We start from the raw sequence: 15,865 nt of genomic DNA on the forward strand, positions 1-15,865 counted from the left end.
CAGACGGGGATGGGGAGCCTCTAAGGAAAAAACACCTATGTGGGACACACCTGCATGAGAGCTAACGTGTAAAGAAGACATCTGCACGGATGTGTAAGAACGCCGATGGGACACATCTGCTTTAAAACACGTCTATGTGGAGTGTAGCTGAATGGAAGCCTACCTGTGGGGAAAGCAGCTGTAGAGAACGCAACCTGCCTGCTAACAAACACCCGGCTGAGGCACTGCGGCGCGGGGCACATCTGTTTTGGGAATGCATCTGCATGGCTCACCTATGAATTGAACGAGACTTGCAGGAGGAATTGCCGTGTGGAAAGACATTAGAAGCACTTGTACAAGACACACATGCATTGAAGTACGCCTGTAGGGGACCCAGCTATATGAAAAAGCCCCATATGGATGAATATGTAAATAGAATACACCTGTGGTGGGGGAGGCTGTATAACGCATTCCTGGGTGGAGGAATACCTGTTGAGACACATACCTGTGAGGTGCAGGAAACAGCCCTGCAGGAGGGACAGCTGCATAGAACTGAGCTCACGTGAGAGGGAGACCTGGGCACGCCTGCGTGGGGCTCACGGACATAGAAGCACATCTGAGGGGGCTCGTGTGTTCTGAGGTCCACCTGTCAAGCATGCACCTGTGAGAAACCATTTGTTTGGGGCATCTCCGTGTGAAAATACCTGTATCCCCCTGTGTTGTAGGGCACCTGCGAGGGCCACCTGTGAATGAAAACGTCTATGAGGAGACCCTCTGTAAGAGGCTTTGTCTGGAACATACGTGTTAGCGCACACCTATCTGGGCATATTGCCAGGGAACCATATTGCCCTCACGGCTGTATCTTTGGATAAAGGAAGATGGTAATAAGATGACCCCATCCTGCAGACTCGAGAGTGAAGAGTTATGGTTAAGGGGAAATTAATCCCTTCCAGGTCATAGATCAACGATGGGTAAGAATCCCAGGTCTAGTTAAATCTCTGCTTTGCCCCTTCCTGGGCATATGGACTGGGGTGAGCGGCCTAACCTCCTATTTCCTCATCCGTGAAGTGCGAAAGCCAGTCCCACGTACGTTTTAGGGTTTTAGAGACGACGACGCGAGAGGTGAGTAAAAGACCAGGCTTGTGCAACGCAATGAATCAACGTCAGCTATTATTATTATTCGCTGTCAAAAGGCCCGAGCGCCCCTCCCCCTAATGGTGAATCGAGAAACTGCGCCCGAAACTAGTGGGAGGGACCTTCGGCAGGTGCAAGGAGCGCGACAGACTGGGGCCCCGCCTCCAGTTACGCGGTCTTTATCCCCAGCCGCGCCTGGGACTCCTCCCCAGGCAGGTCGGGAGAAAGCAATTTTCTCGGTGTCCGGATCAGGTCGGGGCCCCTTTAAGACTTCCTGGAGAGCCAGGGGCCGCGGGGCAGAAGGCTGCCCTGGGTCAGTGGGGAAGCCCCGCCTAGGTGGGTGGGAGAGGCGGGAAGGGCGGGCACAGCTCTTGCGGCTCTGGCCAATAGGAAACCGACTTTGCAGCAGCCCGGCGCGTTGATCTTCCGTTTCCCAGGCTGAGTGGAACCGGGAAAGGAGGCGCACGGGCGGGATGACAGCACGGCTAGATATTGTGCTTCAGTGGCCGCGTAGGGAATGTGATTGGAGCGGGAGGGCTGTTGCAGGCCTAGATGGAGCAGAGTTGGTTCTTAAGAACATCTAGGAAAAAAGAGAACTTTAGTTCCTGATGAAAATTAGCAGAGGCGGGAGGTCAAGTGGAAAGGGATTACGTAACCCAATCCTTGAGATCTCCTTACCTCGCCTCCTTGGGCAGAGGGTAAACTGAGGCACGTAGAAAGGGAGCTACGAAACCAGACCTGAGATATTGCTCTCTCCAGCCACTCCATTTCCAGAATGAATGAGGTGCTCCCTAGGTTGTGCTAATACCGGGGCATCCCTGACCCACCCCACCACCACCCCCACCCCCCAGCTCCGCCCTCAGCCCCCTCCCCCCAAAGCGGGTCGGGGAAGGAGAAAGCAAGTTCTGGCGCGGGCGGCGACGGCTAGCAGTCACCGCCTCCTACAAGTGCCGGAGCCCGGCAGGCAGCGCGGAGGCTGCGGTGGCAGTGGCCGCGGAGCTGGCCCTGCGGGGCCCCGGGGGGGGAGGGGGAGCCGTCAAGCCCCCGCTGAGGCCGCCGCTGCCGGGCCTCCCCTCCCCCCCGGGCTGGCGCCATGCGGGGGGGCCCGGGCGATGCCGAGAGGCGTCAGCGCTGGGGTCGCCTCTTCGAAGAGCTGGACAGTAACAAGGATGGTCGCGTGGACATTCGCGAGTTGCGCCAGGGACTGGCCCGGCTGGGCGGGGGCGATCCGGACCGCGGCGCCCAACAGGTACCCCCGCTGGGATACCCCTCCTGGTGCGCGGCGCTGGGCCCAACTGGCGCCGGGTAATCTGAGCCCCTGAATGGAGCGCCGGGAGTCGCCCGTGACAGCCTGTGCCTAGCTTGAGCGTCCCTGTCTCTTTGCCCGTGCCCGCCCGTGTCCGGGCCTAACGGGATCGCTCAAGATAGGACCACCAAGGCCCCAGGCCTGCAGTTCAGGCTGCCAAACCTGTCCCCCTCCTCCCTCTGGGTGGAGGATGTCTGCCAGGGAATGGGGCCACGTGCGCTTTTCTGCCCACTGCCCTGGACACACCCTCCTCTGAACTCTTTGCACAACCCAGAGACATGGCTTGCACCCACCTACAGGAAACATACCCTCCCCTCCCTCCTACCCAGCTCTGGACACCCACTACTCTCCCAGGCAGCTGCCCCAGACTCTATGTTTACATTCCCTTCCCTGTCCTTTCTAGGACTTGGCTCAATGCCCCAAGTTGTCCCAGCCAAGGACCCAATCCTATCTGAGGCTGCCCTCAGCTGGGGATGATCCTATCCAAGCAGGAACTTGACCCCAATCCCTCTACACCTGAAGACCCACATGCAACTGGACTGTCTCCATAGAACCCTGAGACCTCCAGTCACCCTCCCACTTTACAGATGGGTAAACAGAGGCCCAGTGGATGTTCAGTGTGGTTGTGTCCTTGCTACCACATTGCTCAGTGCCATCTCCAGTGAGAGCTCTTGAAACTGCCGCTCGGACAAGTTCTTGTAAGAGACAGCTGGAAGGACAGGTTGCAGAAACAAGAGCCCAAATCCACCTACCTACTTCCCAGTTCTGTAACCCTGGGCAAGTTACTTGACCTTGACGAGCCTCATTTTGCTCACCAGGAATGTTGGACAACTGCTGTCCACCTCACAGACCTACCATGGCCTTGGGCATCCTGTTGAGGGGAGAGCTGATGGCAGGGTGATGCACCCAGGTTCCTGGGACCTAAGCTTGTCATGCCCCACATTGTGGGAGCAGCTTTTACGAGCTCCCTCTGACCTTTCTCCCCTGCCAGGGCATCCCCCCTGAGGGTGACAGTGACCCAGATGGCGGCCTTGACCTGGAGGAGTTTATCCTCTACCTGCAGGAGCGGGAACAGCGCCTTTTACTCCTGTTCCACAGTCTGGACCGGAATCAGGATGGTAAGGCCGGGGGATGGGGCTGTGGGGGCCCTGGAGACCCCAGTGGGGTTAGAACTGGCAATGCCAGGAGGAAGCGGGGAGGGCTGCTTCTCCCTGATGACTCACAGGCTATTTCGGGAGCTCTCCTCACCCTCAGCTAGGTGGTTCAGGGCCCAGCTGGCCTATCCCACCTCCTTTTCCTAATGGGGTGGGACCCTATTATTTAGTAGTCATATTATTTGTGGTGCAAAGATTCCCCTCCCCACATTGCTCCTGGATTCCCTGTGAGACAGAGCCACCCCCATCATATTTTCTGGATGTCCAATATGGCCTCAACTCCCTGTGGCATGGGAACCCCAATAATTACCCCTGGACTTAATCCTTCATTCATTCAGCAAATGCAAGTCCCTCCCAGTATGAACCAATTCCACCTCTCTGATCCCAATGGGTCAAGGACCCCTCACCACAACCCTGCCACACACCTCACCTTGGGTTCCTGTGTGCCCTGGTCTTGTTAGACATCCCCAGTCCAAGCTATTCTGGTCCTCTGACTCGGGGTCCCCCCCTTGGGCCCCCTCCCCAGGTCAGATTGATGTCTCTGAGATCCAGCAGAGTTTCCGAGCCCTGGGCATTTCCATCTCGCTGGAACAGGCAGAGAAAATCCTGCACAGGTGAGTGGCTGGGTTCACAATCCCAGGTAACTCAGACCCCTGAGACCCCCTCAGCCACCTCGAGCCTCTGAGCCCTGGACCCAATCCCAGGGAGGGAGTGCAGCTGAGATCTTGGGCCAGTTGCTTTCCCTCTCTGAGCCTCAGTGTGCCCCTCTGTAAAATGGGGGGCTTTGCAGTGCCAAGGAGCTCAGTCTCCTCCCCAAACAAACCAGAATCTCCCACCTCCCTCAACTCACCTCCCAGCCCCAGGCACTGATTCTGTCCCACCTGTGCCCCTCTCCCCACCAGCATGGACCGTGATGGCACCATGACCATTGACTGGCAGGAGTGGCGTGACCACTTCCTGTTGCATTCGCTGGAGAACGTGGAAGATGTGCTGTATTTTTGGAAGCATTCCACGGTGAGGTGGGGGTGACGATCCCAGCCTGGTCGGGACCTCTCTTCCCCAGGGCATGGGGGCAGGGGCTGGATCGGCACTCTAGTGGGAGGAGCCACTGGGAGCAGCCTGAGGGTGAGGTTCTGCTCTCCTCTTCCTCCATCTGGGGCTCTGGGAACTGATGGGAGCTGATGGGAGCCCTTCAGACTTACTGTGGGGCCTTGGGGAGGTAGGCAAGAGAGGGCGCACCAGATGGGGCATCTGGTCTCCCACCTTCTACCCACGCAGCTCTCCTTCTGCTGGTTTCTAGTTCTGCCCAATAAAGAATTCTGCTGCTGAAAAGACAAGTTAGGAAGCCACTGTTTTTTGGAGGGTCTGATGGGATCCATTAGAAATTGAGGGAAGAAGTGCACTGGATTGTCATTTCTAGGATGGGAATCCCTAGCTGATGCTTCTGATAGGATCTGATGGCATCTGGAGGGAATCCATCCTTGGGATCTGCTGAGAATGTCTTGAGAGATCCAGAGATTCCCACCCTGGGAGACCTATGAGGGGCTTGGTTAAGAAGTCCACAAGTGGAGATGCTAGAGGGCGGATGATCTCTGTGGGGGAGACCCATGGCATCAGGGGGAGACCCCAGGAGAGAGCCACTGGGCTCCTGATATGGGAAGCCCCTGGTAGGATCTTGTGTGGCCCTGGAGGAATCTTCTGGAATCCTTATGTAAGAGACCCTATGGATGGAATCCCGCAGAGGGATTTCATTGGCCCTGGAGGGATCTTTATGGAGCAGAGGCTTGAATAGGAGGCTTTGATGGGATTTGGTGGAGGTCCCCAGGAAGGATGTTACCTCTCATGGAGACTGCGGGGCTAGATCTGGTAGGGATCTGAGAGAGATCTCTTGGATTGGTGGACTCTCTGGGTATCCTGGAATTCATGGGGGAGATGCCCCAGTTTAGAGCAGGGTCACATCTTCCCAGCCCCAGTGGGTCATGACACCCCCAGCCTCTGCATCCCCAGGTCCTGGATATTGGTGAGTGCCTGACTGTCCCGGATGAGTTCTCGGAGCAGGAGAAGCTGACTGGCATGTGGTGGAAGCAGCTGGTGGCGGGCGCGGTTGCGGGTGCCGTGTCCCGGACAGGCACAGCCCCTCTGGACCGCCTCAAGGTCTTCATGCAGGTGAAGCCCTGGAGAGACCCACCCCCTCCTTTCCCCAGGCCTGGACCCCTGGAAGGGACCCCGAAGCCACCTTGTCTCCCCCCACCCAGGTCCACGCCTCCAAGACCAACCGGCTGAACATCCTGGGCGGCCTCTGGAGCATGATCCAAGAGGGGGGCGTGCGCTCCCTGTGGCGTGGCAATGGGATTAATGTGCTCAAGATTGCACCTGAGTCAGCGATCAAGTTCATGGCCTATGAGCAGGTGGGGGCAGGTGTGGGGAGGGATGGACTGTAGACATAGGGTCTGCAGGATTGGCCTGGGGGTGCGGGAATGTCTGCAGGTCCCCGGGAGTAGGCATCTGCTCCCCTACGGGACGCCCCCAGCAGAAGGACAGCAGAGGGGAAGTTCAAACCCACAGAAGGCCAAGCCCTGAGGTCCCGCCACCTCTGTGTCTCCCTCTCAGATCAAGCGGGCCATCCGGGGGCAACAGGAGACACTGCACGTGCAGGAGCGCTTTGTGGCTGGCTCCCTGGCTGGTGCCACAGCCCAAACCATCATCTACCCCATGGAGGTAAGGAGGAGCCCTGGCAGAGACCTCGTTGTACTGTGGGAGGTCTGCAATCACCATTTCAGTCCAAGGTGTGAAGTGGGATGATCCACTTCACATTGATCCACTAAGCATTGGGTGATCACTTTGTCTCTTCCTGATTCAGACTCATTACAGCAATGCTGTTTCTTGTGTAGCTGGTCTGGGTATCACAGTTTGACATGTGATTTCTGGGGACAGTACTGGTTTGTTGTATCTGACTCTCAGCTCAGTCGTATCTGACTCTGCGACCCCATGGACTGAAGCACACCAGGCTTCCCTGTCCTTCACTATCTCCAGTTTGCTCAAACTCATGTCCATTGAGTTAATGATGCCATCCAACCATCTCATCCTCTGGGCGAGAAGGGCCCCCTTCTCCTCCTGCCCTCAGTCATTCCCAGCATCAGGGTCTTTTCCAGTGAGTCTATGCTTCACATCAGGTGGCCAATGTGCTGGAGCTTCAGCATCAGTCCTTCCAGTGGATAATCAGGGTTGATTTCCTTCAGCATTGGCTGGTTTGATCAGTGTTGGTTTAACTGTTTAGATGACAGTTGTGGGGGGCAGCCACTGATGGATACGCCTCTTCTAAGGATCCAGGTTTCCAGGATGCTTGTCCCCAAGGGAATCATTTCCAAGTGAAACCGTTTTTGGAGAAATCATTTCAAGTTTCAGATTGTACCAGGCATCAGTTAGGATTGGAGTGATAGAAAACTTAAATCATGGAAATGAAGTCCAGAGGTGAGCAGTTCAGGGGTGGTATAAGTGGCTTCAGAGTGTTGGAGAACAAAAGTCTATCTTGTTCTACCACCTCAGCATGCAGCACCCTCCTTATGGACCAAAATGGCTACTTGTGCTCCAATTACAGCATCCACATTCCAGCCAAGAAGGAAAAACAAAGGAAGGAACACCTCCCTGACTTTAAGGATGCTTTCTGAAAGTCTTGCATACTTCTTCACCTTCATCGGCTTGGACTCAGTCACATGGCCACACACCTAGGGAGGCTGAGAAATGTAGTCTATATTTCTAGAGGCTGTGTGCTTGCTGAAAATAACAGATTCTATTGCTAAGGGATATTGGGAGATAGTTAGCAGCGGGTGCCACAAGCAACCCTGATAGATGTTAACAGTTTGTCAGTATAGAGTTTGGAGGCAGAAGATAGATTCTAGAGCAAATGGTTCTTTTAATTCAGTTATTCTCAGGGTGTCCCCACCCAGTTGTCTTCATTCTTGGCTGTTGTGATTCCAAAGGCAGCTTTTCCAGGGATAACTGGGTTCTCCCCAGGTGCTGAAGACACGGCTGACCCTTCGCCGGACGGGCCAGTACAAGGGGCTGCTGGACTGTGCGTGGCAGATCCTGGAGAGAGAAGGTCCCCGTGCCTTCTACCGTGGCTACCTGCCCAACGTTCTGGGCATCATCCCCTATGCTGGCATCGACCTGGCCGTCTATGAGGTCTGTGGCACTCCCTTCTCTGGGTGGGGTCTGCTCTCCCTGGGGGTCTGAATCAGTTGACCTCCATAGCTATAGGTGGAGAAGCAAAGCACCATGGGCCATGGGATCCTGGGGAACCTTTTCTGGCATTGGACCCCCATCCCCTGCCATTATTCCACTTCCTACCACAAGAACCTTCCATCTGTAGTTTGGTCTTCCCAGGTCTCAGGACGTGTGAAAGTTGGGGACCACTCCAGTTCAGAGAATCAAGGGAGCAGGCAAAGCTGAGCTTCAAAGACTCCCAAAACATGGGTCAAACACGCCTCTACCGCCAAGCCAATGTTTTTTTAAGGTCTGCCCATTTCGGTGTCCATCATCACTATAAAATCTACACCCCATGGTCAGCATCTTGGGACCTTTAGCAGGAGAGGAAGGAGCCAGGAGTTTTTGCTGTTTCTCTTCCAGGGGCCTCATCCATTGCTTTTCCCATCTCCTGGCAGGATCACCAGGGTCTCCCAATTAACACAGAAGTCCCCAGGCATCCCTGCCCCAATGTTTGTATCCAGCCCAGCTTCCTGGGTGGGCAGCCTGTCCAGTTGCCAACTCAAAAGGGCCCTAGGCTTGGTTGAATGCTTTGCTGTTGCCATCTTGAATTTTTCTTTTCATTTGTTTATATAATTTTGGCTGCCCTGGGTCCTCATTGCTGCACTCAGGCCTTCTCTAGTTGTGGCATGCGAGGGCTGCTCTCTAGTTGCGGTGCACAGGTTTCTCATTGCAGTGGCTTCTCTTGTTGCAGAGCACAGGCTCTAGGGTGCGTGGGCTTCAGGGGTTATGGTCCTTGGGCTCTTGATCTCAGGCTCAGTAGTTGTGGCTCATGGGCTTAGTTGCCCTGTGACATATGGGATCTTCCCAGACCAGGGATCAAACTCATGTCCTTTGCACTGGCAGGTGGGTTCTTAACCTCTGGACCACCAGGAAAGTCCCGTCTTAAAATTTTCAGTAATTTTTGAAAAAAAAAAAATTTTCAGTAATTTTTGAACAGGGGACCTCCCTTATTTTTATTTCGCACTGGGTCCCACAAATGACATAGCTGGTCCTGATCTGAGATGCCCCATACTTGCCAACCCTACCTGCCCTACCAGCACCCAGCATCTACATAGTCAAATGAGATAAAGCTTCATTCATTCATTTGTTGGTTTAGCAACTGTTTCCTAAGTATCCATAAGTGCCTGGCACTGTGCTGGCTGCTGCATTCAAGGTTGTTGTTCAGTTGCTAAATCGTGTCTGACTCTCTGTGACCCCATGGACTGCAGCACACCAGGCTTCCCTGTCCTTCACTATCTCCCTGAGTTTGCTCAAACTCACATCCATTGAGTCAGTGATACCATCCAACCATCTCATCCTCTGTCGCCCCCTTCTCCTCTTGCCCTCCATCTTTCCCAGCATCAGGGTCTTTTCCAGTGAATCAGCTGTTTGCCTCAGATGGCCGAAGTATTGGAGCTTCAGCGTCAGTCCTTCCAATGCATGCATTCAAAGAGTACAACATAATTCTTGTCCTCCGGGGATACCCCTCCAGTGAACAAAGAAGGCAGTAAACCAGCAAATAAATAGTTTCAGATCCTGAAAAGTTCTCAGAAGACAACAAAGAGAATGTATAATCGCAAGTAGCTGTGGGCAGGAGGAGGCATGGCTGGGAATGCCTCTGAGAGGTGATGCTGGAGTGATGTGTTGAATATATATCAAAACAGAGTGTGAACAAAGCAGAGGGCATAGCCAATGCCAAGGACCAGACACAGGAATGAATTTGGTCTCTTGGAGGAGTGAAAGTCTCTTTTCTATTACAGCTTATTACAAGATATAGAATATAATTCCTTGTACTATACAGTAGAACCTTGTTGTTTATTTTATATACTGTAGTTTGTATCTATGGGACTTCCCTGTAGCTCAGATGATAAAGAATCTTCCTGCAATGCAGGAGACCTGCATTCGATTCCTGGATCAGGAAGATCCCTTGGAGAAGGAAATGGCAACCAGCTTCAGTATTCTCGCCTGGAGAAATCCACAGACAGAGGAGCCTGGTGGGCTACAGTCCATGGGGTTGCAAAAAGTCAGACACAACTGAGCTACTGACACACACAAACAGTTTGTATCTGCTAATCCCAAACTCCAAATTTATCCCTCCCTTCTCACTTTTCCCTTTTGGTAACCATAAGTTTTTTTTTCTGGGTCTGGAGTCTGTTTCTGTTTCATAGATAAGTTCATTTGTATAGTATTCCACATACAAGTGATTCCACATACAAGTGATATCATATGGTATTTGTCTTTCCCTGTCTGACTTACTTCACTTAGTATGATCATCTCTAGGTCCATCCACATTGCTGGAAATGGCATTATTTCATCCTTTTTTATGGCTGACTAGTAGTCCATTATATATAAGTACCACATCTTATATGGTACTTATTTAAGTAAGTATTTATATGGTCAGTGGACATTTATTTCCCTGTCTCAACTATTGTGAACAGTGGTGCATGTATCTTTTCAAATTATAGTTTTGTCCAGATATATGCCCAGGAGTGGGATTGCTGGATCAAATGGCAGCTCTATTTTTAGTTTTTTAAGGAACCTCCATACTGTTTTCCACAGTAGCTGTACCAATTTATATTCCCTCCAAAAGTGTAGGAGGGTTCCCTTTTCTCCACACCCTCTCCAGCATTTATTATTTGTAGACTCTTTAATGATGGCCACTCTGACCAGTGTGAGGTGATACCTCACTGTAGTTTTGATTTACATTTCTCCAATAATTAGCAACATTGAGCATCTTTTCACATTCCCATGGGCCATCTAAATGTCTTCTTTGGAGAAATGTCTTTTTAGGTCTTCTGCCCATTTTTTGATTAGATTGGTTGGTTGTTTTGCTGTTGAAGACTGCAAGTCCTGAGTGGCTGGACAGAGTTGACGTCAGCAAGGACTCAAAGATCACGAGTTTGGGTTTCTTCCAAAGGTGATAGGAAGCCATTAAGACTCCCAAGCAGATATAAGACACAGCCTTATATCATTCATTCTTCACCCCAAAAGGGATTTCAGAGATCTAAGTAGTTTGAGAAGCCCTGTGCCTTCTTGACATTTCAAGATCTTAATTAGTCTCTTAAAGACTCTGAGAAGTCTTGCAGAAACATGATTTACTCTTTTTTAAGCACATAAGTTGGCCATACTTATCCAGGTGTTAAAACCTCTTTTTAACAGAACTGCTCTTAAAAACTCATGAAACATCTAATTGGCTAATGCAGCTCTAGCCCCAAAGTCAGTATAGTAAATATTTCTCATTTGCCCCTTTCATGCCCAGACCAGACATCACCAATCCATTACCACACTTGAGTCTCTCCCAACACAGTTCTGGGAAGCCATTAGCAATGGATTAAGACTGACTCAGGAAATGCAACCTATGAGCCTTTCCAGTCCCAAGGTCAGAAAAAAGATCCTGGACTTACAGAGGCCTCACAGAAGGCCTCAGAAGGGATTGGCCAAGAGCATAGCTCTGGACTTGGGGGTGACTCTGAATGTTGATTGTCACCTTTATCTTGTGGCTTTGGGCAAGTAACTTCCCTTGAGCCTCAGTTTCTCATCAGTGAAATGGGGATAGTAATTGTTATTTAGTCATATCAGTCATATCTGACTCTGTACAACTCTATGGACTGTAGCCTGCCAGGTTCTTCTGTCCATGGAATTTTCCAGGCAAGAATACTGGAGTGGATTGCCATTTCGTTTTCCAGGGGATCTTCCTGACCCAGGGATTGAACCCATGTTTCCTGATTGGCAGGGGGATTCTTTACTGAGCCACCAGAGAAACCCATAAAATAGGTCTAATTGGGCTAAAATCAAGGTGTCAGCAGGGCTTCTTTCCTTTAGGAGGCTCTAGGAGAGAATCCGTTTTCTTACATTTTCCAGTTTCTGGTGGCCCACGTTCATTGGCTCATGGCCCCTTCTCCATCTTTAAGGTCAGCAACATGGCCTCTTCCCCTACCTCATGTCTCTCATGTCTGTTTCTGTCATCACATCTCCTTCTCTGACTTTTAGAAGACTTGTGGTGACATCGGGCCCACTTGAAAGCTCTAGGATAATCTCCCACCTCCAGATCTTTAACTTTATCCTGTTTGCAAAGTCCCTTTTGCCAGGGAAAGTATCCTATTCACAGATTCCAGGGATTAGGGCAGGAACAATAGGGGGCCATTATTCCACATACCAGAGAGGGTCTGTGAGTGTGCACAGTTGCATCTGACTCTTTGCAACCCCATGGACTGTAGCCCACCAGGCTTCTCTCTCCATGGGATTTTCCAGGCAGGAGTACTGGAATGGGTAGCCATTTCCTTCTCCAGGGGATCTTCCCCGCCCAGGGATCAAACTCAGGTCTCCCATATCATAGGCAGATCCTTTACCATCTGAGTCATCAGGGAAGCCCAGAAAGAGTCTAGGTGAGGTTTTTTTTTTTTGGTTTTTGGCCCCATGGTGCAGCAGGCATGTGGGAATCTTAGTTCCCCCACTGGGAACTGGATGGCATCCAGGCACCCTACATTAGAAGTGCTCAGTCTTAACCACCGGACCTCCAGGGAAGTCCCCTTTAGGTGAGGTCTAAGCAAGAGCCTGCATGGCTAAGACCAACTGTCACAGGATACAGAAGCCAGCCAGCAGGGTCCTGGTGTCACCTAGCTCCCTCCCACCCTCCTTCCTTCTCCGCCCCTCCCAGACCCTGAAGAACCAGTGGCTCCAGCAGTATAGCCACGACTCAGCTGACCCGGGCATCCTCGTCCTCCTGGCCTGTGGCACCATCTCCAGCACGTGCGGCCAGATAGCCAGCTACCCACTGGCCCTGGTCCGGACCCGCATGCAGGCCCAAGGTGAGGCCTGGGTGGGACGAGGAGACAGGGAAGGTCTCACGACTCGGGCCCATCTCCCCATCCCCCAGCTCCTCCTCCTGAGAAAGCAGAGTCCCAGGCTGGGATCCTCCTGGAATTTGGATTGGCCTTGACTCAAGTCCTGACTTTTCTCTGGGCCGCAGTTTACCCTTTTGTGACACTGGAATGGGAGCCCCTTATCCTAAGCAGGAGAACAGACACAGTCAGTACTGGATGAGCATCCCAGCGATCTCAGTTGGGAGGCAAGCTTTCTGGGCAGGTTCTTTGAGTTCTAATTTGCAAGGCTGGGTTATAGCCAGGCCAGGGAGCAACAGAGCCAGGCTACAGGCTACAGTTGTTCTATTGTGTTTCTCTGGATTGTTTTTTGAGGGTTTTTTTTTTCTTTTTTTCTCCCCTCTACTATCCCTCAATCTTTTTTTTTTTTTTGAGAATTTCTACAGGGATTTTAGCATTTGTGTTGGGATTTTTGCCAGGGGTTATCCACACATAACACATATGTAGTCTCCCAACCCTCAAAGGGCTTCCAGGCTGGAGAGGAAGGTGCTGAATAAATCATCCCAAAATTAAGTATGGATTTAGGGTTGAATGAAGGGGAGGAGAAAAAGCCAGACTCAGACTTGGGGCACCAAGAAGGGCTCCCCTGAAGAGCTGGTTTGGGATGGAGGATGGAAGGATGTCAGAGTTTAGCTGAGAGAAGAGGGAAGGGATGGAGCTCCAGGAAGAGGGCATTTCTCTGTCCTCTCCCACCTCCCCTTCCACACATACCTGCTCTGCTTCTCATCATCCCCAAATGTGGGCCCTCCAGATTGGGGTGAAAAGTTGAGCAGCCAAGTCCAAGGCCAGGAGAAGCCCCAACTTGGAGTGGTAGGTTCCACTGTTAGTCCCTCTTGCTGCAATGACCGCCTGGCCCAGCCCTGGTGGGGGTGGTGGGGAAAGAGGGGGAAGTGAGAGGGGGACCTCTGGCCTTACCTGACCTCCCCACCCCTCCCCAGCCTCCATTGAGGGAGCCCCCCAGCTCTCCATGCTGGGTCTCCTCCGTCACATCCTATCCCAGGAGGGCGTGCGGGGCCTCTACCGGGGCATTGCCCCCAACTTCATGAAGGTTATCCCTGCTGTGAGCATCTCCTATGTGGTCTACGAGAACATGAAGCAGGCCCTGGGGGTCACGTCCAGGTGAGGGACCCAAAACCCACCTCCCCTCCCCCAGATCCCTCACCTCAATCATGATGTCCCCCCACACCTGGGCCACTGGAGACCGAAGAGACAGCCAGTGGATCCCAGGTCCTCCCCCCACCCTGCCATTCAAACCACAGAATCCCCATACTTCATCCACTGGGTCCTGCATCCCCCACTTCAGCCACTGGATCCCACGTTTTCCTGTCCCCTCACCCCCGTACTGAGTGCTGGACCTCCATGTCTTAACCACTGGATCCCCCACAAGCCAGCTAATGGATCCTGACACCCCAACCACAGCAGCACCCACCCAGTATCTAACCGCCCCCCCACCAGCTGCCTCAGGCACCGGATCCAGTGTCCTCAGGCAGTGCTGGATCCTAGATCCCCAGCCCTAAACTGGCGGATCCTAGATCTTCTGCTTCAAGTCCTGGATCTCCAAGCTCAACCACTGGACTCTCAAGAAACCTCAGCCACGGTATCCTGACAATGCGAGGCCTAGATCCTGGGACCCCATCCACTGGATCCTGAATCCCCTCCCTCCAACCGCTGGATTCCTGAATCCCTTTACCTCAACACAGGGTCCCAGATCCTGCTGCTTCAACTCCCCGATCCCCACATTTCAAGCATCATTCCCTCAATACCCCCAACCACGGACCCCAGATTCCCAAGCCCTGACCTGCCAGATCCTCACTCCTCAAACCACAATCTCGTGAGCCCGATGGCAGAGGAGCGGTTCCAGGCGACTACAGCTGTAGGACCCCAGGTCCCTGCACCACAGGCCTTGGATGTTAAGACTTCACCCATCAGAGGCAGACCCTGCCACCTCTAGGCCCTGGATGCCAACCCTTAACCCCTGATCTCCGACCTGAACCCTCCCAGGCACTGGACCTTGAATGCTCAGAGCCCCCAGCTAGCTCTCACTAGGCCAGTCAGCACCCTGGATCCCACACGCCCCTGTTCCAGACACACACCAGAGACTTTCCCCCATGGCACAAACCCCACAGTCTCTGGAGCCTGCAGGAAGCCCAGGTCCCAGCCTCCCAGCTTGAAAACCCACAGGATGTGCCCACTGTCCTGACACACCTGATGCTGGCAAGGGGAGGAGACATCCCTCCCAGGCCCTACACAGACGCCGGACCCCCAGCTCCCCAGCACGGACGTGCCCCTAGGCCTGGGGCAGGGTTGGGGTGGGGGGAATGGCATGCTCAAGTGCTCCTCCAGCACTCTGCTGGTCTCACACCCTCTTCCCACCTATAGGCTGATCACAATCCCTAGAGCATGGCTCCCTCTCTCTTAGGGCTGGCAAGCAGGCAATCTGAAGCTGGGAACACATTAAGGGGACCCCACACACACACACACCCCAGCACTGCCAGCCCCTCCCCAGGCTTCAGAGTTGGAAACCAGGAGCAACAAACCAAGGATGCAAAACAAAGCCCCACCCCCCTAAGCCCCCAAATTCACTCCAGGTCTATTTTTCTACCAGAGAGGAGTTGACAACCCATCCCCCCACTTACCCCAGCCCCCCACCCTGTACCTTCTGCACTTTATATTTGGATACTGAGCTTAGTATCATTGGGGAACCCCCTCTCCATTCCTTCCAAGTCCTTGGGGAACCCCATTCAAGGACTGTGAAAGAGGAACTGGGATGTTTGGGGGGTGGGAGGACCCCCTCCCCCAATGCTTCCACCTCCTCCACCCACACTACGCCCCACCTCCCTGCCTGTGCCCTGCCTGTGCGTGTTATTTCAGAGGAAAAGAACAAAGGAATACATTTTCTAAGCTCTTTCATTGTGGTTTTTACTGAAAGGGGGTGGGTGGATGTGGGAGCACCTCTAACTACTCATAGAGAAGACATATGGGTTGTTATCTGTCATTCACGGAGACCAGGAAATGACTCCATGAGCCTCAGTTTCCACATCTGTAAAGTGGGTGCAGGGGCAAGTCCACATTCCAGAGCCCTCCTAATTTGTCCTGTATGTTTTTCTAATTACACAAGTGTGTTCTTTTCCTTGGGCTACTGTAAAAAGGTATCAAAAACAAGAGGC

The 15,865-nt window shown here is 52.9% G+C and overlaps 1 protein-coding gene across 4 annotated transcripts; it reads left to right on the top strand.

Annotated features, from left to right (window-relative positions):
- The first annotated feature begins 923 nt into the window (after window positions 1–923).
- SLC25A23 (solute carrier family 25 member 23) lies at window positions 924–15,607 on the top strand. 4 transcript variants are annotated; one of them, XM_061150567.1, is made up of 11 exons: window positions 924–1,101; window positions 3,411–3,537; window positions 4,100–4,187; window positions 4,476–4,587; window positions 5,581–5,739; window positions 5,829–5,981; window positions 6,184–6,291; window positions 7,588–7,755; window positions 12,476–12,626; window positions 13,637–13,817; window positions 14,154–15,607. In XM_061150567.1, exons 4-11 carry the CDS (start codon window positions 4,477–4,479, stop codon window positions 14,302–14,304), a joined length of 1,182 nt encoding a protein of 393 aa, XP_061006550.1. In that variant the 5' UTR covers window positions 924–1,101; window positions 3,411–3,537; window positions 4,100–4,187; window position 4,476; the 3' UTR covers window positions 14,305–15,607. The 4 variants fall into 4 exon arrangements, with proteins under 4 accessions (XP_061006550.1, XP_061006547.1, XP_061006549.1 ...); XM_061150564.1 differs by lacking the exon at window positions 924–1,101 and adding an exon at window positions 2,103–2,362; XM_061150566.1 differs by lacking the exon at window positions 924–1,101 and adding an exon at window positions 2,104–2,362 and having other exon boundaries at window positions 14,202–15,607.
- Window positions 15,608–15,865: the final 258 nt, after the last annotated feature.

Source organism: Dama dama, chromosome 9, assembly GCF_033118175.1.
Source record: "Dama dama isolate Ldn47 chromosome 9, ASM3311817v1, whole genome shotgun sequence".
In the NCBI taxonomy this organism is placed as follows: Eukaryota; Metazoa; Chordata; class Mammalia; order Artiodactyla; family Cervidae; genus Dama; species Dama dama.